At 41.1% G+C, this 20,437-nt stretch overlaps 1 protein-coding gene across 6 annotated transcripts in view; it reads left to right on the plus strand.

Annotated features, from left to right (window-relative positions):
- Positions 1–6,246: 6,246 nt before the first annotated feature.
- Positions 6,247–20,437, plus strand: part of gria4a (glutamate receptor, ionotropic, AMPA 4a) — a 107,066-nt gene continuing 92,875 nt past the window's right edge. For all 6 annotated transcript variants that reach the window (XM_056374045.1, XM_056374050.1, XM_056374046.1 and 3 more), the window contains exons 1-2: positions 6,247–6,619; positions 9,424–9,582. In XM_056374045.1, coding sequence (XP_056230020.1) covers positions 6,526–6,619; positions 9,424–9,582 — 253 coding nt within the window. In that variant the 5' untranslated portion in view covers positions 6,247–6,525. The remainder of the gene's footprint in view (positions 6,620–9,423; positions 9,583–20,437) is intronic.

Here is a 20,437-nt window from a genome sequence, read left to right on the forward strand (position 1 = left end):
GAAGAGGAGTGTGAAGAGGGTGGGGAAGGAGGAGGTGATGGGAAGGAAGAGAGGGACATTTAGATTGATGAGTCATCACATGCAGGGTATAGAGAAAGAGAAATGGAAGGATGGATTGATGAATAACCAGAGATGAAAGTGGAGGGGGGGGGTTATTCTTGTAACCTTTCAAGCAGGAGTGATGACAAGTTGGCTGGATGACTGCTGGCACAACATCACACTTGTAACACACCACGACACAATCTGTAATGACTTGATTGATAGATAGATAGATAGATAGATAGATAGATAGATAGATAGATAGATAGATAGATAGATAGATAGATAGATAGATAGATAGATTGACATTCATATGTTGTGGCTACTAGGATGGTCTTTTTTTTTGTCTTTCCTGTCTTTTTTTTTAAACATCACTGACTCTTTATCCCGTCTCCAAGGTCTGTGGCTACTGTCTGTGGGTGCTGCAAGGTCAACTGCGAGGGTTAGAAGTCACATTGTTCATCATAGCACAATAGAGCAATACACATCCATAATGCCATGGATAGATTCACAGGTGAGTGATCTCCAGTTCTTTGAAATCTCATCTTTAAATCTTCATACTTATCATTTTTCATTTTTCATCTAAATAGATTAAAACTCGCTTGGCCCATTGGGATATTGCATATGTGGACTGAAACAATAACTAGAAATAGGAAAACAGGAAAGGTATGAAAGATTCAGGGTCGGATTCTTGAACATATAGTACATATGGAGTCAGACATGCTCATGTTCACCCTCTTAGTTTATTATCTTAGCATGCTAATTGCTAATTAATAGGTGATTAGTGGTTTGTCGACTAATGCCAGGGTTGGCATTTCAATCCTCGGCGCGTCCTGTCCTCCAAAACTTTGAGCCCCAAATTGCTCTCAATGGTTAGGCCAGTGCCGTGCATATTAGCTTGCTGCCATTGGCGTTTGAGTGTGTGTGAATGGATAAATGAATGAATGAGAGGCAAATTGTAAAGCGCTTTGGATACAGTCCATTTACTCAGCACAAACAACAACAGAACAAACACAAAGTACAACAGGGGCTGATGGGAACATCTTTAGTATTGCATGTATGTCAAAAACCAAAGTATTGACCATTTAAAAATTTGACCTGATGATGCTGCTGTTGAAAAGTCAGGGGTTCACCAAGGTTGATACAATTCATCCTGAGGGGATCACAATCCATTCAAAAATTGTTGAGATATTTTAGTCTGGACCAAAGCAGTGAACTGACTGACTGGCCAACATCAGTGTTGCCTGAAAATATAACAAACTTTGTGATTTTGGTTTAGATTAAAAAGAAAATGATTGTAGGTTTGTGGGCTCAATAAGCACGTTTCTTTCCACTTTTTCTGACTTAATGGTGAAAGGTAGCTGTTTCAGTCATGATCCAGGTTTGGCAGAGTCTTAAAGGCAGTTGAGATGCTGGCATTGGGCCCGATAGTCCATGTCATGTTTGAACTCTGGCCAGGAGAGACTTGTCATTAGACTTGTTAATTTGTTCTACAAACATGTACTGCTGTACTGCCATATTGACTGTCATCTTAATGTGATTAAACACACATTTTACACCATGAAATTAGGCCACAGAATACAAAATTGAATTGTTCATGTGATTTACCAAGAAATATCCAAATGAGAGGTGAAGATTTCCTCCTTAACATCACCATGAATGTGCCAATTTTCACTCAATGTGGTTTGAGTCAGAGTACAAAGTTAACATCAGAGTGTCAATTACCACATGCCTATAGCACTCTCTGTTGATGGGTCTTTATTACCAAGTTGGAATATTGACTGTGAACTAAGTAATTGACTTTGGTCAATTCAGCAGACAGAGAGAATGCCTTGGAGCAATGGGAATATTGATGAATGGATTTAGGTACATTGGATACATATATAGATTACACACACTGTGAGATATTGGAAAAAGAGCAATATTTTTCTACTGTGGCATCATCCATATATGGCGAGTAGAACAGAAAGGTGTGTGCCACAGTGTGTGTATTTATGTGTTTGAAATAGTGGTTGCGACACTAAATTTCAAAGTGTTCAGTTAAACTGTGTAATGAGAAGATGTCGGTCGTGCATTCGCTGTGGCATTATTTGTTTTTGGCAGCAATGTGGAGCACTTTGAATTCACTAAATTCCACAAAAGACTTGTTTCACAAAAATGTCTCTTGGGTTAAATAAAAAAATGTATTCTCAGCATTTTAATATAAAATGCATTAATAATTTGTCAATGGGTCATGATCCATTTTCTGCCTTTTTAAGGAAATCACAAATGTCAGCTGCACAAAATGGGTAATACTGATGATACAAGGTTTCAACAAGAGACAAACAAAATGCAATATTTTCAACAGTAGTGGCCAATGGTTGTGTGTTTGCTGGTGTGTAAAAGACAGATTGTTTGGTTGTTGCTTGCTTTATTGATTGCTTGAATCTTTCATTTAGTTACTCACAATTCCAGTCTTTGGGAAAATCCTCTCAAAGACAAAAAGGATTCAAAATGTATTTTCATTTTGAGTACACTTCCTGTATGAGACACTGTCCTTTAGATACAGTAGAGCTCGGTTCATCTTATCGTTGATCCTCTGTACCTTTTGTTCATGTGGACATCACAAACTAATCTGGTAGTAATACAATAGTTTGATTCATTTGTTTTGATTGATGTATGGGCTTACACTTAAATACATGAGCCATTTGGACACTTCCTTGCACCAAGCTATTTCTCTTTAGACTCTGAAAACTTGAGCACATAGAAGAGCCCCATGCAAACCTGGTGGAGAAAACCCACAAACGGACACAATCCACTATCACAACCCTCTTACTTTGAGGTGTATTGAAGTACAGTATACTAGTTTTCTACATTGTTCTCTTTGAAAGACACTAGTAATGAAGCCACTACCTTTCATATATGTATGTAGGGGTGTCACAGTTCCCTTCTCTTTAAAGCGTTCTGATAATTTACTCTCTAAAATTGGCCTGGTCTATATAGGAAACAACATATTCACTTGGCTAACCTTGCGTAGCATGGTTGATATGGGCATGCACATGATATTGTTAACAGCGAACACCTTGAGAATTCTACTGTATTTTAATGCTTGATTTTGGTTGCTTTGTTTGATATGAAAAGCATGCTATTCAAAAGTTTTTTTTAAATGATTACTGACATGGATTACTGGTGAATAAAAATGCTGTTCATAATTCTTATGCTTTCCAAGAGTCACTGAAGTGTCCCTCTAAAGATGCCTTTAAACACCCAACAATTCACCCTTCTGTAAAAGGACAATATTCCCATGTACAGGCCTCACAAAACTGTAGTGTGAGTGCAGTCATGCAGGCAGAACTAGAATGAAAAGATATACTGTTTGTTGCTCATATTCATTTGGCTTATGTAATTCTGTTGGAAAAAAAAAATAAATGTGTAAGTGTGCCACAACCCTCAACCCACTCATAGTAAAACCTTAGGTCCCAAGTTGGACTGTACAAGCATGAGAAACCTCACTGCTAAGACACAGCAGTACAAGTCATTATCACATTCAGTGAGCACCCATAAATAAGTAAGAGAAGTGAGTGAATGAACTCCCTTTACAAGACATTTTGTTCAGAATTTCATATCTGCAGTGATGGTGAGCTAAAAATAAACTGCAACGAATCACCATTACCATCAAAACAAACAATGTAAAATATCATCGTACAGATGGCTTAGCCCTGGTCTACCAAGACAAGTTTGGGAAAATGCCTTTAGATGAATTTTCCTGCTCATCTAAAGCTGGCTTTTGTATAAAGCCAATATAAAGCACAGCAGCTCTCCAATGGCTGCAGGTTTTGTGATAAGTCACAACCAGGACAGGCTCTCTCTAAAGTAAATGTTTGTACTGGAAACTATGGTGGATTAATCAGGGGTGAGGACGTTTCACCATGCTTATGTTGCAAGACTGAGAGCATCATGTAGTTTGTACTGAAGCTGCTGCTGGTTTTTCTCTATCATTTCCATTTGCAACACAGTGAGAAAAAGAATCACAGTGGTAGCCTACATTAAATAGTGAGTAAGCCTTGGCTCTGCATTTGCGACCTAATGTCAGTGTACAGGCAATGATACTGTATTTCTGTGGTAGTCAGAGGTTGTCCCACTTAACATCACAGCCGCTCAGTAGTTAAAGTTTGGTCTGTATCCACGGTTCAGTCTCCGTGAAGCATTACTGATACACATGATTATTATCAAAAGGATTATGATGAACCCATGTTGACTTGGATAAATTTTTGTTTCAAGAATGAAATACTACAAAATAAGAATCTGTACCACATGTTACACAATACATAATACATAAGTTTGTATGTATGGCACTCACACACATTAATATGCCATGAAGGCCAGTGAAGTTGCAGCCTGCAGGACTGCATAAGGTGATTTTACCAATTAGCCCATCTTCCATCTAGAGACAAGTAACTAATCAGTGAAATGTCCTGGTGTGTGATGTTTGTTTTCAGCAAAAACCTGCTTGCAGGTTCTGTGCTCACTGTGGAGCACGGTGAGAGAGCTGTGAGGAGCCCGTCGCCCCTTGAATGCAGCGCAGTTTGATTTCAGCACCATGGACAGAGTCTGGTGGGGGAAGTGGACGCGGGCAGCATGAAGTTGAAAACGGCGAGTGCTGTGTTGTTTTAGTGCATATGAAATATGCCTCAAGACACAGCCTAACGTGCACGTGTCCTGTTGTGGGCTATATTCCATTACACCAGTAATCAAATAGGAGACTCCAATTGATGGGAAGCAGATCACTGTGCATTGTGTAGAGTTTTTCGTTGGCTGTATTATCTTCTATTTGCTTCATGAAATCTACTTTAAATGAAACTGGAGGCCGTCCCTGTGTGCATGCTGTTCTATTACGGAAGGAGAGCTGGGTCCAAATCTCATTTTAAGTAAATTAACATCCTGTCTGTATTTTTTTATTATTATTTTTTTAAGTGCGGTGTAAAAACGTTGAACTCGCATTTTTTTCAGCCTATTTGATTTACTCGTATGTTCTGCAATCGGCCGGCAAAACCCCTCAGAGATGGACAGACCGCATCTTTCACTGGGACAACCGTGAAGCATCCCTTTCGTTTTGCCATCTGGAAAAATGAAACTGTGCTCTCCACCGTGTAACTACGCGATCCCAGACCGTCTGTCAGTTTTACCGACCTGCTACCGGCAGGCTAGATAAAACGACTCTGAATGGGTTACGGCTATAACACAATGTACTCTAACAGGATGTAGCCTACTGCAGGCAATGATTCTTTTTTCTTGTCTTAAGCTGCACAAAACACCTCATTATCTCGGGCTTTTGTCATTCTGTTTTGCTGAATGATCGCGCTTTTCTTCTTGTGCAATATCTCCTTTTTTCCCCCCTTTCCTTGGCCAGATGTTTGTGCTCATGAGGTCTTGACGTTGAAATAACTAGGACTTTAGCGGGTCCCCAGGGCACCATCAGCGTCCCGCAGCTGTAGGCGGCCTGAGGTTTCCCTCTCTGTCAGCTGGCCTGCACGCTGCTGCCTTGGTGGGACAGACAAGAGTCAGGTTTGGCCGCGGAGTGAGTGGACCGATGCGTCAGGATGGATTGGGTTTGTAATGCAATTAGTTAGGTGCAGGCAGAACGTCTCTATCTGTCTCTCATTCTCACTTCAGTCTGCATCGCCACTCCAAACACAACAAATCAGGAGTCTTCATTTTCACTTGAAACACTTTAATATTTTTTGCTTCCATTGCTTCTTTCTCTCTTGCGCGCACACGTGCATTTGTGCATGATGTGAGGGAGTGGTGACAGATATATACATATAAATATGAACACTGTTCGGTTAACGCTGAGGGGGACCATGACAACAAATTAGTGCGAGCAAAGACGCACGCAAACTCACGCGGATCCTTTTTTTTTTTTTTTTTAAAGCTTCTCCTTACATGTCCCCTGACCAAACCTTATCAATAGACTACAGCGGAATTCAGTGTAACAGCAAGTTAAAGACAGCAGAAGGGGAAGGGAAAAGTGGGAGATGGAGAGGAGGAGAGGGTACAGAGAGAGAGAGTAACAGACCCTTTCACTGAGAGAAAGAGAGAGAGAGAAATAGAGGGTGTGTGGGAATGAGAGAGAGTGAGAGAGAGAGAGAGAGAGAGAGAGACGGGGCGCGCATGTCCAGTTCCTCCATGCAGACTGTTCTCCCAGCTCGCCAATCATTCTAGCGAGTTTCCCCACTCTTTCCCTCTCTCTCCCCGTCTTTACATGTGCACCGGACACACAGCTCTCTCCGGAGCGGACACTGCAGGGGAAGAAACGAACGAACCCATCATGGAATAGGAATACTGCTGGACAACACGGGGGAAAAACTCTCATCTTTTCTTCTTTATTCCCCTTTTTTTCTGACGCCTTTTTTTCTCTCTCTCTCTCTTTCGCATCCCCCCCCCCCCCCTCTTTCTTTCTCTCGATGTCTCTCAACAGTTTCTGAAGGGATTGAAGGAAAGAAAAAAATGAGGATTATTATTTTTTCTTGGCACTTTCTCGGGGTGTATTCCGCCCTTTGGGGGCTGGCGACGGGGGCTTTCCCCAGCTCAGTGCAGATAGGTGAGTTGGAGGGTTACGGATTTTACGCACGGACACTCAGATCAGACACACTACACTGAATATTAGTGGATTTTAGCGGATATCAGTCACCTAGAAAACAAGGGGGGTTGCAGCGGGACCCTTCACTCACCAAAACACTAAAAATCACTGTTAGACACAAGAAATTCACACAGGGGTAATGGAAAGGAAGAACACACAACTATGGAAACATTTTCCCTCTGGTGCATCTTTTCCCTCTTGTTTTGCATCCAAGACATTTTGCATCTCTGCTGTGACTCATATGCTTTATAAATGCACACTAACTCTTTCACTCTGTCTATCCTTTCGCTGTATTTGCGTGTATCTTAAAGGCTGTTCTGGGCTCATGAATGTTTCAGGGAGCTTTGTTCCCCTCTAGTCTTCTTCACTGTTTAGACACTGCAGCACTCTCTCTCTCTCTCTCTCTCTCTCTCTCTCTCTCTCTCTCTCGCTCTCTCGCTCTCTCTCGCTCTCTCTCTCTCTCCTCATCTCTCTCTGCCCTTTTCCAGTTACCATTTTCCTGTCAGTGTGGGAGAAGCCTGTCTTTCAACCCGACTTAAACTTAACAAATTCTGGATCATCATTGGTTTGCTAAGTGCATATGGACCACACATGCATGGAATCTCACCCTCTCTCTCTGTCTCTCACTCTATCCCTCTCTCTGGCACACACACATGCACACACACATTCGTGCAGGCATGTGTGTGATAATGAATGCACTGCATCACTCCTTGTGGGGGGCAGCTGGGAGGTCCTATAATGAAATTCAGCTCCTTGACTCTGTCTCCCTACAGCTGCCAATAAACTTAATACGCTAAATATTTTCTGCTTGGCACACACACACAAACACACACACACACACACACACACACACATATTTGCACTGGTTTTCAAGCATGCATGTGTGCATGTAGAATGTGCACATGCAATCATAAAAATGCACACATACTGTATGCCGTGCGCACAGCTGCAAATGTGCATCCACACGCATGTGCAACGTGCCCGTGCACACTTTTACACTGGCATGCATACTTGTGTGCACACAGTAAACATGTATGCATGCACACGCATACATACTGTGTACAGCGTATGTTCTCATGCAGAAGAACACACATGAACACTTTCCTTCTCGCACACTGACCATCTTCTTTAAACACAAATATACATACTTGATCATTCACTCAGCTCTCCAGCAGTTCACTTGAGGAGTCATTTGCATATCTCTGCATTGCACACAAGTGTAATATCACTGGAAGCACAAACAGCTTCTTTTTGTCTTTGTGTGTGTGTGTGTGTGTGTGTGTATATGTAAGAGAGGGAGAGACAGAAACAGACAATGACACAGATGAGAATGTTTGTGAAATGTATTTGAGAAACTGGTGCAATAACATGTCATATTGGGACATTGGCCAGTCTGTGAATGTGTGTGTGCTATAAGGTGGCACACACCCCCCCCCCCCCCCCCCCCCCCCCCCCCCCCCCCCCCCCCCCCCCCCCCCCCCCACCACCACCACCACCACCACCACCCACACCACCAATGCGATGTCCAGGCTTCACAATCTGCCAGTGTAATCCAGCTGAGTTGAGCTGAGTCTGATTCAGTTAAACTTGGGTCACATCAGTTTACTTCAGTCCAACATGCTGTATGAAGAAATGTAGAAGTGCGGTATTTCATGGAGACAAACAGTGGGCAGTTACATTTCCAGGTGTACCAGATGTCGTTGGGAAGCAAATGTTGCTGCTTTGATTTCAGCTTTAAGTTTTCCCAGAATGGCACCTGAACTTTTTCAAATTCTCTGTGAATGTTTCATCACTTTATACTGATCATGGCTCTATTGCAGTTATTCTATCATCTCTGACTGCCTGTGTCCACCTACAACACTCTGAATCATCTTACAGACTGACTTTGCCAGTTGTCTTTCAATTATAATATTTTGGTATTTTATATATTTTCAGTTTATTTCCAGCACAGCTTTCCGTGTTTTCTTTTCTTCTTTCTTTTTTTTCTTTCCTGTATTATTAATCAGGCTTCAGATGACTCCCCCAGCTTTTTCAAACAGAGGTGGTGATCTGCCACTCTTAACCAGAGATACCAGATCTCTCTCTTTCCCAAATTTCTGTCACGTTCCTATTCTCCTTAACTCTTCCTCTGACGCCGTCTCCACTATTTCTTATTATCTCTCGTCTCCCCTCGTTCTCACTCTGTCAGACGCACCGTATTGAGGGATACTCTCATTTTTAAAGGCCAACTGACACTTAGCACTCACCTCCCTCTTCTTTTCTTTTTCATGGCTCATGCGCCTCCTTTATTTAGCTGACACTTTTTGATCTGGCCTTCCTCCCTCCTGTTTTTCTTTTATATCCTCTCCTACTCATTATCTCTTTGACTGCCTTCCTGTCGGCTTAGTTGTTTCTCTTTTCTCCTCCTCTCTCTCTTTCTGTCAGTCTCCAGCTTCATCAATGAAATACACACTGTGGGTATCCGTAAGTGTGTCTATAGTCATGTTTATGTGTGTGTGAGAGCGAGGATGTGCCGAAAGACAAATTACCTTTTGTAACAAAGCTAATGAAGATCTTGGCTTTCTTCTCTCCCTCCCCTCCTCTGTTTTTCTCTGCCCTCCCTCTCTATCTATCTTTCTTTCCCCACGTTACTCTCCTTCTTCCTGTCTCTCTCCCTCTCTCACCACGCACCCTTCCGACCCCTCTCCGCCCTACAATAACTCACTTCCTTTCCTCTCCATCATGTTCCTCTCCTCCTTGCCCTCTCTCTTTGTCCTTCTCTCTAGGCGGGTTGTTCATTAGGAATACTGATCAGGAGTATACAGCGTTCCGACTAGCTATCTTCCTTCACAACACCAGCCCTAATGCTACGGAAGCTCCCTTTAACCTGGTCCCACATGTCGACAACATAGAGACCGCCAACAGCTTTGCCGTCACCAACGCATGTAAGTGTTTAAGTGACTTAAAAATGAGGCTGGAACAAATACATGCAAGTATTTATTCCTCTTTCTTTCTCTTTATCTTTGTATTGCTTTCTCTCTACGTGTTTGTTTTTCAGTCTCTATATTCTCTCTCCCCACCACACTGTTGGGTAAAGATTGCTTTAATTAGGAACTCAAGTTATTTAAAGGATCAGATTGCAACCTCATTATCTTTGTCACGCACAATACAGGAGCTGAGTTTTCTGTGGTGGACTTTGTTTGAAAACTGGCTTTTCTGCAATGGTTGCTGAACAAATTGCCATTTTGAAATGTTGATTTGTAGGTGCTGGGCAATGTCACTGGTTAGTTTTGCCAACAATTATGGCCAACACAGGTTTTTAATCACATCCATATGTTATCCACATCTAATCCCACTTAGCACTATCCACCCCATCTGCAAAAAAGATATTATCCATCACGAGATACTGCAGCTTGTTACAACCATAAAATTAGTCTCGGAACAGTTGCAGACAGTGGTGAAAATGGTTCCTTTGTGTTCAGAACAGAGGGGAACAGTTGGTACTTGTGTCCTCTCGGATCATTTGAGGGATGACAGCTAATCTTTCACCATCCCTGTCTGTACTGTGGGAGTTGAGATCTAATCCTTCACATGGCCTCTCAACCTGGAAGCCTGTGAGAAAGACTTTGAGATGTTTGTACTGGCAAATCGGTGTTAACAAGGCTTTACAGTTCAGATCTGCTCAGTATGCTACAGGTGTGGGTGTGTGTCAAAATATGAAAAATGCTATCACGATGAAAAATGTCTGTGTAATGAGAAAATATTTATCAAGATGTATGCCGGTCCTGTTGAATACTTGAACATGTCTTTGACATATTTTACAATGGGCACTGGTCTGTTTTGTGTTAGATCAGGAAAGAATAAGAATAACCTAAGATGAAATGCTGGGACATTTTCTTGTCGACAACATAATCTTAAATTGAATTTGTGCTTATTTGATGTTCTCTCTCCGCACTCTCTGATATCCTGATCATCCCACACTTTTGCTTTCATAATGATTATGGATGTTTTTTTTTTCCATGAGAGCACACAGTTGGCTGGTGGAAGGCTTTTATAGTAAATGTATTCCTTCAATCTGACTGGTGTCTTTAGGCACAATCATTGTTATTCTTTTATCTCCCAGAACGGTGAGATGTCCAAACTCCAAGCGGCTTTGTTATAGCTGTCTGTGTTTTCACATGACTTTGCTGAGTGACACTGGGTGAAAGCCCTGCTAATCTAAATGCCTTGAACGTGGTTAGATGTATCTCTGTGTGTGTCCTTGTGTGTGTTTATGATTGAGATGGCAACAATGTCCACGGGATACCCTTTGTGTAAGTCTCTTGCTCATCTGCCTCCTGGTGAGAGAAGTGTGTGATATAATGTCGTTGCATGAGAGGAGACGAAGGTTCAGTTCTTACTTTTAATAGGTTTTTGAGTAAGTTGATGTATTTGCACTTTGATAAAAAAAAATAAAATAAATTGAAAAATAGATGTTATGGGCGTGAGCACTGTGTGGAGGTTATGTTGATTCAAGAAAATAGCATGAAAATATGAAAATCTGTGTTTCTTTTGCTGCAAAATGAACAAGGTGCTCAGTGTTTTTCATCATTGTACGGTGGATCTTGAATAGCTTTTTGTAATGTCTTTACAAGCTGAATTTCCCTCAAGGGTATCTTATCATATCATATCCCCTTATTAACACAGTACCATGGTGCATCCATCTTATTTTGGGGAAATTTTCGAGTGATTGTACTGTAATATTTTACCTCCTTATCTCATTAAACTTTAACAAATCGACCACTTGAGCTGTTAACTAGCCAGTGCGAACAAAATCAATACAGTATAATGCAACAATACAGTGCTTCTCCTTGTGGTATTATATCAATGTGTTTAACAAGATTCTTTAAATATCTCCAATTGGTGAATGGAAGCTGACTCAAGCTGCCCTACTGTCAAACAAGGCTACTGAAAAGGGCATAAAATGAATGCTTCAGAGTCTGAAATGTTTTGATCACCTGGCAATAGCTTTATGTTGTTTTATGCATGAGAAAATGAATTTAGACGTCTTCTGTCCCCGCAAGGCATTATTATAGGATTTAACTGCAGCCAAATGCAAGTCACATAGAATCATAAATCAAACTGTGTAATGCAATTTCCAAGTTTGTTGTTTCCCACCCCCTGTATTGTTGCCCCACATGAATGAATAGACAACCTACAATGATTGGAAAATTAATAGTCCATCTGCCTCCTCCCACCCACGAATACCATCACATGCTGCATCTATTTCTGTTCACTGTTAATCTGTGTGAGTGGGAAGGTACACACTGAATACACATCAGGTGGCTTTGTTATAATGTGAGGGGAGGAGTATGGAATTTACTGGTGATGAAGAAAGGGGTGTGCTGAGAGGAAATTTTGAGTCATTTCTTAGAGTTAAAAACCAATCAGCAGGTGTTTTACAACCAGCACGCATGCACTGAAGCCCAGCTGACTGAGATATGTTACAGTGGGTGCCGGACACCAGGGTTGGACTGGGAAAGAAATTGCTCCAGCCCTGGATTTATTGACTTCGACTGGGGTGCGACCACGCTTGTATCCCAAGTGACAGGCACACAGAGAGGGCCAGTAAAGAGGCTGACAGGGCTGGTGAAAACTTTATGGATTTTTTGACGTTCTACCCCCCCAACGATGCGACGGTCCACCAGGATTTGTCCCGTTATGCTCGATGGCCAGTCCAACCCTGCCTGAAACCTTTCTCTCTCTTTGTACTCTCATTCCTATTTCTACCACAGTATATCCACCAATGACCAGTGGCTTAGTTATAACAAAATCACGCTGTGCTCTATGTGCAAGACATCAAGAGTGTTTCCATTTGACAGAATGGTGCAACCATAAAAAAACATGGAGTCTTGGGTTTTAAGATTCCAGCAAGTGTAAACATCACATAGCTTCAGTAAAGAGTTGAAACAACATGATACAGAATTTATATCTTACACTGTCAGATATTGAGGAATAAGACGGATTTTCTAATCTGTTTATTGGGAAATTAACTTGGGAAAGGGTATGTTAACAGATAAGATCAGCAACATTTTTTATTGTCAACAAATCACGTTTAAAGACCAAAACCAACAATGAATTGATCCTGTTTAATATTGTCTGTGTTGCCAAAGCCTGGTAGCTTGTTCCTGTGTGTGATAGACCTCCATATTAACAAGTCTAACTCCTTGACAGACTAGCAGATCACCAAAGTTAACACAGTTCATCCTGAGGAGGACATGTATGTCTGTACACATTCCTTTATTACCGTGCACACAGCCACTGTTGTGTTTATTTTGAATCAGTCCCACATGTAATATCCTGCTGTTTTATACTCTAGTATAGCTGAAAATAGTCTCGAACAAATACACAATTTATTCCTGTTTGAGTGAAGTTAGCTAAAAGCTACAGTGCCCAGCTGTTTGAGGAAATTAAGTAGCCTATTTAAAAGTTAAACTGTATTTATGTAAGTTTTTATGACCCCATTTTAAAGATTTATGTCTTCAGTTGAAACGCATGGGCTGAGGGCTCAGAGCTACAGACAGGCAAGTGAAGTCAGTAATGAGCGATGGACGAAAATATTGTTGTCTTTGGTCTTTTCATGGGACGTATTGACAAGAGGAGAAGTATACAGGAGAATAAGGCATGCTTTATCCTTTGTATTATATATCAATCCATCCATTTTCTACCGCTTATCCTCTAGTAGGGTCGCGGGGGGGCTGGAGCCTATCCCAGCATCTTTTCGGGCAAGAGGCGGGGTACACCCTGGACAGGTCACCAGTCCATCGCAGGGCTAACACATAGAGACAGACAACCATTCACACTCACAGCCACACCTATGGTCAATTTAGAGTATCCCATTAGCCTAGTCCCCATTTTGCATGTCTTTGGACTGTGGGAGGAAGCAGCGCTAACCACTGCACCACCATGCAGCCCTGTATTATATATATATATATATTTATTCTCTCTTGTGTTTTACTTTAAATATATTTATTCTCTCTTGTGTTTTACTTTAAGATTTCATTCATTCTACTCATTCTATTCAGATATCAAACCCTTTCGCTGTTTGTCTTCCTCTTGTACTTGTCTATTTCCATTTCTCTTTCCTGCCCACATATCATCTGTCTATCTCTTTCTCATAGGTGTACAGACACACACACACACACACAAACACACGCACACACACACACACACACACACACACACACACAAATGGAGGCATTGGGCCATAAGAGGAGGAGTGTTTTGAGAATGAAGCTGTTCTATGTGAACCGTCTGCTCTCTCTCTGCAGGCTACATATATCCACCTCTCTCACTCTCTCATACCCTCTTTCTGTCCCTTCTTCATTCTTGCCCACTTGTTCCACCTCTCTTGATCTGTCTCTCCATCTCTCTCCGCTTCTCCAACCTCTACCCTTATCGCCCTCATCTCCTCAGACTCTATCCCCCTTCCTCTGCTCCTCAATTCTTCGTCATGTTTTGCCATCCACCCTCTCACCCCATAACCCCCCCGCACAGGCGTGGTGAATGGATCCCTAAATTAATCCCTGACTCTTGCTTTGGGTGGTGAGCAACGCTCCAAATTAGAATAGAGAATTCTGCCTCTGACCTTGGCCAGTTCCTCTCTATTCTAGTATTCAGGAAGCCTGAACGGATCATAAAAATCCCTGGTCCCCATCGTTTTTTCCTATTCACAGAGGGAATACAACCCATTTTCTTCTCCCAGGGTCACACATCCATATATCCTCTGCTGCTGTCAATCTTTCTTTGTTGTTTCCTGTGTGTTCATGCATACCTGTGTGCCTGTCTCTTTTCTAGTATATAGATATGTATATCTGTGTCCTGTAGATGTGTTGTTGTGTCTTACTTTCTTTCATCTGTTCATATAGTTCCTCTTTTTTGATGTGGAGAGGCAAACTATTCCACTGGGCTCACTATGCTGTGTCTCGATTCACTGGCCTATAGAAAATAATGCACATGAATTAGCATAACCAAAACCTGCAGTGTGTGTGTGTGTTAGTGTGTGTGTGTGTGTGTTGTGTGTGTGTGTGTGTGTGTGTGTGTGTGTGCGCGTGCGCGTGTGTGCCTGCGGTCATGCGCATGTGCCTGCGTGTGTAGTGACACATCTGTCCAAATCCAGATCCGTACGTGTGTGCACACCTGTGTGTCACTGTGGTGCATGGGCATGCATGAATGTGGCTGTGCGTGTTCCGTGGAAGAAACCCCGCTGAGACAGCATGTGATGAAGATAGACAGAAAGTGATAAGGTGAATTAGGGACAGAGGAGAGAGAAATGGAGAGGAAAGGATTTGTAACAAAGAGCTGGTTATGCCTGATTTGTGGTGCCAGAGCTGAAAGACACGATGATGTGTTGCCACGGCTGTAAATGTGTTTCTTGATATGTGGGATGATACTTGAGTTTTAATCCATTTTTTAATCCAAAACTAAAACAAATGATAAATGATTCTATTCTATTCTATTCTATTCGTACTGTACAGCACCTACTCTAATGATGATAATGTGTGGTGTGGTCTGGGGGTTTGGGTGGTTTATTATTGCGGTGATGCATAACCTCATTTGTCATCGAGAGTTAATATAGATTTGTTGTATAGTGAATCATTCACAAGTCAATACTGTTTATGTATTATTGACTGCCACAGATTGCATTTACATGTAGGCTTCACCTGATTATCCTTGCAGCCTGATTGAGTTAAACTGATGGAGTCAGAATCTCCTTGAGGTGTCAGTCATTTTGTCCCTCTGTTGTTTGGAGTTAAGGGCAAAATTAATTAATGTGGAGATGTGGTGGTGATTAAGATTCTGGATTAGATAATGGTTTTTAGACCTGCACTCATGACAAGACAAAAGTTAAAATCTTATCTTCCTTCACATCTGTATTTACTGTATTTGGATTAATATAACAGTCTAATTAAATATTTATGCTTCACCTCAGTGTAACCTTGGCTTTTCCATTAGTTGTTGGTGCTTGTCACTTTTAGAATAAATCTGTTGTCCAGAATCCAGAATGTGGGCCATAACAAAACATTTCTGATGCAGTGTAATTGGATGGCAATCAGTGTGTGACTCCGTCAGGGTGGGTTAGATTGAATCTGTAAACTCTGCGGGGTTCAATCAAAGAAAGACAGTATGTCATAAAAACAGTATCATAATAGTAAACAACACAGGCATCATTATACAGAGTAAATGGGAATGGGGTCACTGGGTGTTCTTTTCTGATTGCCATTATCTCTCTATTCATCACAGTGACTTGTGTGAAGTGAAAAAACGAGTAGTTCCACCACTAACATACAAAACAAAGAACTGCTATCCCAATATTTTAAAGTGTAACTTCACATCAGGCTTAAAAACAGTGTTCTGGTGCCCTCTCTGGCTGAAAGTTTCAAGCCTTTGTTTTTTACCTATGTCCCCAACCAGCAGCATTGATGGGTGTGGTTGGGTGTGGCCAGAAGTGTGATTGGTTGCACCTGTAACCACACCCAACAGTGATGTCACAGGGTCCTGGAGTATACTTGAACATCACTGCAGCAAGGAGAGAAGTTAAACCATTGGAGATCAGGCAAAAGATTTTCACGTGTTAAAGGTTTGTTGGCATCAGTGATATCTGAAAACACAGGAGTAAAACAGGTTGCTTGATTTATGGATATGCTGTTGCTACCTACGCACGTAACCACTCCAGCAATGCCACACTTAGGCTACACCAAAGCTGACATGCGCCTCCTGAAAAATGTAGCTATACACCAGGGGCAGCTACGGAGCTACCACATAGAGACCACTGTGCAGAACTGTGGAGACAGATGATAACAGCAGAAGCCTGATCACATGCAATACATGTGTCTAGTGTTGCGTACAAGTGGACTCCTGTTAACCCCTTGTGTGCACTATAAATCTGTCCTAAGAAACATCTTACATTAGAAGGGTAATGTGAATAGTCAGAAAAAGAACAGATTTCAGTGACTTTACAGTTCAGTGTAATTCTAAAAGTTAAAAGTTTCTCTTCACAAACTGACCAAACTTGAGGGTGGTAGACATTGTTGTGGACAGCTCCTAGTGCTGTTCTTTTTCAGGGTTTTTTTTCAGTCTCATAGCACTTTCCTGCCCATTAAAAATGGAAAGTGGAAACACACCCTTACAAGTCTTTGTTTCCCGCGTTGACAAGAAAATAACTGCGTCTGCGGTGATTTAGTTGTTAATTGAAAGGCTGTTAATACAGTGATGAATATAAAGACAAACATGTACAAAAACACACACATACACACACACACACATAAACACACACTTTCAAAGAGTTCATCACTCTACATATTCAGGGCTTTGATCACATAGATTCCTGGAACACCCTGCTACAACTCTGCAGCACCCACCCACGCACCCACACACACGCACACACACAAACACAATTTATTTTGCAGTCCCACCCTCTCTCTCTCTCTCTCTCTCACTGACACATATGCACATTGATTTGCCAACCTGTCCTTATATATTGCAACTTCCTTACAGACAGCATTTCTCCGAGCCTTTTCCTAGCTCACCTCTTTCATTAAACGGCTCAGTCATCTTGTAGATGATTTGAGACGCTCAATAATAGCACTGTACCATCATCTTTATTGGTGACGTTTTGCATGGTCATATGTCTTCTTAATGGCCACACTGAGGGAAATAGAGTGGAATGATATCTGAAACCCTGGCAGGGCAAAGAGATTTACATTGCAACAAGCCTTCGTTTATTCATGTTACTGGCATACTGGAAGTGCCGGATGACTCTGACAGGGCCCTAAATGCTTTTCCCGGCATCAAGATGCATAATCTGGTTCAGGGTAATAGCATGGTAATAACTTATTAATTTCAATTTTTTTCCCATTCACAGGCACCTTTATTGGAGCATTATTTTCTTAGTACCCAGTTAGTAAAACTTTGAATCCCAATTCAGTGGTGAGTTAAAGTCACTTTTTGTTACTGGAATAGTGATAATGAAACAGTGGGGAAGAGCAACCATACATACAGAAATGCATTGCAGCTCAGTTGATAATTTTCTATGCATACTGTGCCTTACATAATGTCATGAATCCTGCGCCTGCAAGCTCTAGAGATGGCAGCTCCACTGATCAAGAGGTTCAAAGCTGCCTCTCAAATTTAATGGCTCTTATTTCCTCCAGTCAAGCTAACTGCCTGAAAACCAACAGTTTCACAAAGTATCTGGGCTCATATTCACAGTGTTTTGTCTGAATTGCTGTGTAGAAGTTCATCTAAGTTCCAAGTTGGGAGTTTATTAAGAGCTGCTGAGACAGGAAAAAAAAACAAAAAAGGTTATGGTGGGAAAGAAAAGAAACTATAGTGAGCTCTACTGGATGTTTTGAAATCAGTGTCTGATGTCTGTCTCACACACACACACTCACAGAAATTGTAACTGTTGTTAAAGTCAAAGTTACGTACTGAAAAAAAAATGGCAAAACTTTAGTGGTCATATATACACACAAATAGTGCAAAATGAAATTTTCTTTATTTGAATCCTTTAGGTCTGATCGTGATTTGTTTGCTATATTAGTGTGCCTGACTCAGTCTCCAGCCTCAGTGATAAATTTAGAAATTTTTAAATGGAAAACATCTTAGAATTGCAGTGTTAAGACTGACAAAACCATTGCTTAGAATTTTATCATAATCAACACTTAAAAGCTCATGGTAATGCAATACATGGATTACTGCCACAATGTGAAGCTGTAAAAAGGGAAAATCAGATGTTTAATTCCTTGTAACTGTATTACACACTAAGAGAATGAGATTTTGCAGAGAAATATCTTTTTGTTTTCATGCAGTATTTCAGTTAATCACAGATTCTATTATTTCTGCAGCACTGGGGTCATGGAACTCAGAATTCTCCACTTGAAACAAGGTCAAGAAAACTGAATAGGGGCTCACAAACAAAACCCCTCACATAGCAGGAGCAATGTAAGATACTCAGGACTCCATGTTTTTAATTATAGAGAACATACTTGCAGTGCAATGCAGAAATAGACTGTAGGCTTTCCACCCTCATGACTGTCTGCACTGGATTAAGTTTTGTTCAGTTCAGACACTAAATGTAATTTTCACATCTGGTGACAGTATGTGCACACAGACATCAGTGGCAGTGTTCCTCACCACAGTGTCAGTTTTCACATTCTCTCATTTTCCTTTAAATCACCAGTGACGATCAAAATGCTCAAGAGTATTCACTGCGTGCATATGTATTGTGGCTCTTGTGGAGTGCTGTAAGTGCTCCCTGAAGAATCGCCCTGTTACATCATTTTATTCTAGCCTCAGCAGTAATGACCAAACAGCAAGCAATGTTGTTAGAGAATGCAGCATGTCGCAATGAATCCGCACATTTGCTCCAGGTAATCTGATTTCATTTAGTGGCACAATAAAACAGACTCTTTCTCAGTGTGTCTCACTTCTTTCATTAAAAAGTCCACTGCCAGGGAGTAAAACTGACATCTCAATGCACTAGAAGTAGTGAGAGGAGTTTTTAAGGGCAGTAAATGTTCATGCTTTTGCAGCTAGAACTGAAGGCTGTGACGCTCAGGCAGAATTAGACTACAGTATTCAATAATGTTTGTCAACAGTTCTGACACATTTTTGTTCTTTAATACTAATTGTGCAATAACAGTGGGGTCCTTTTTCACAATGTCTAGCTTTTCACAGACATTCAGTATCATCTGAAAGAAGATATCAATATTTTTATATTAACACTGGATTGCATAACTACATGTATGTGAATGGGATTACTTGTAGTTATTAGCCCAAAGACAAGTCTTTTGCTGTCTCTGCAGATTCCCTCGCCTCTACAAAGGTTTTTAGCGTCTTTCAGCATTTTGTTTTGGTTTCCTAGTCTGAAATCGCATCATTTTTAGTTGCAGCTGTTTTTTAGTGGGTTCACACCCTGAAACCCTACTTTACACTAGTTAGCCAACACCAAACGACACACACACAGTCAGCAACTAGCTAGTGAACAAAGTGGAACATTTAGCAGCTTAAGAACCAGATATTTTCCCTCAAAAGTTAATGGAGACCAAAAGGAGAGTGAATGTTGGACTTATATTCATCAGTTGTGGAAACACAACTTGAAATGAATTATAATGCTGCTTTGAATCTGCTATATGTATAAATACGCAACTATTTGCTAACACTTAAAAGGCGATAATATGTCATTGTTGTGTTTTGCAGTTTTACCAAGGCCTTAAACTTACAGGGTGCTGGTGGCTCAGTCTTCCACATCGTTCATGTGCCCAGAACATGTCACTAAAGATGTATTCACTCAACCTTTATTTAACTCTCAAAGAATCAGTAAGGGCATGCCTTCATTTTCAGTGATGTCGAGAGTATACTTAAAACAGAATGAATACACACGAAAGAACGCACGAGAAAAGAAACAAACAACAGCAGAACACAGTTAAAAACAGTTACATTGAAGAGCAGAGCAATTTGTGATGATGGTTTTAAATTGACCAATAGGTACAACTGTGTAGTTTTAATGTGTGGTGTAAAATGTCCCGAGTGTGTGCAAAACAAGCACTAAAGGCAGTTTTCCGAAAGTTAGTGTTTTACATGTGGGACTTTGAGCATCAGCCAATCACTCGAGTGAGTTGAGTGGTGAGAATGGGACCACTTTGAAATGTCTCTAAAGACATTTCAAAACAATGTAGATCAGACATTTAAAACAGTCAAATACAAATTAAAGCCAACAGAGGGAGTTGTGGTACTTCACTGTGAATGTGATGAGTTTTT

This window comes from Seriola aureovittata, chromosome 4 (assembly GCF_021018895.1).
Source record: "Seriola aureovittata isolate HTS-2021-v1 ecotype China chromosome 4, ASM2101889v1, whole genome shotgun sequence".
Classification (NCBI taxonomy): Eukaryota; Metazoa; Chordata; class Actinopteri; order Carangiformes; family Carangidae; genus Seriola; species Seriola aureovittata.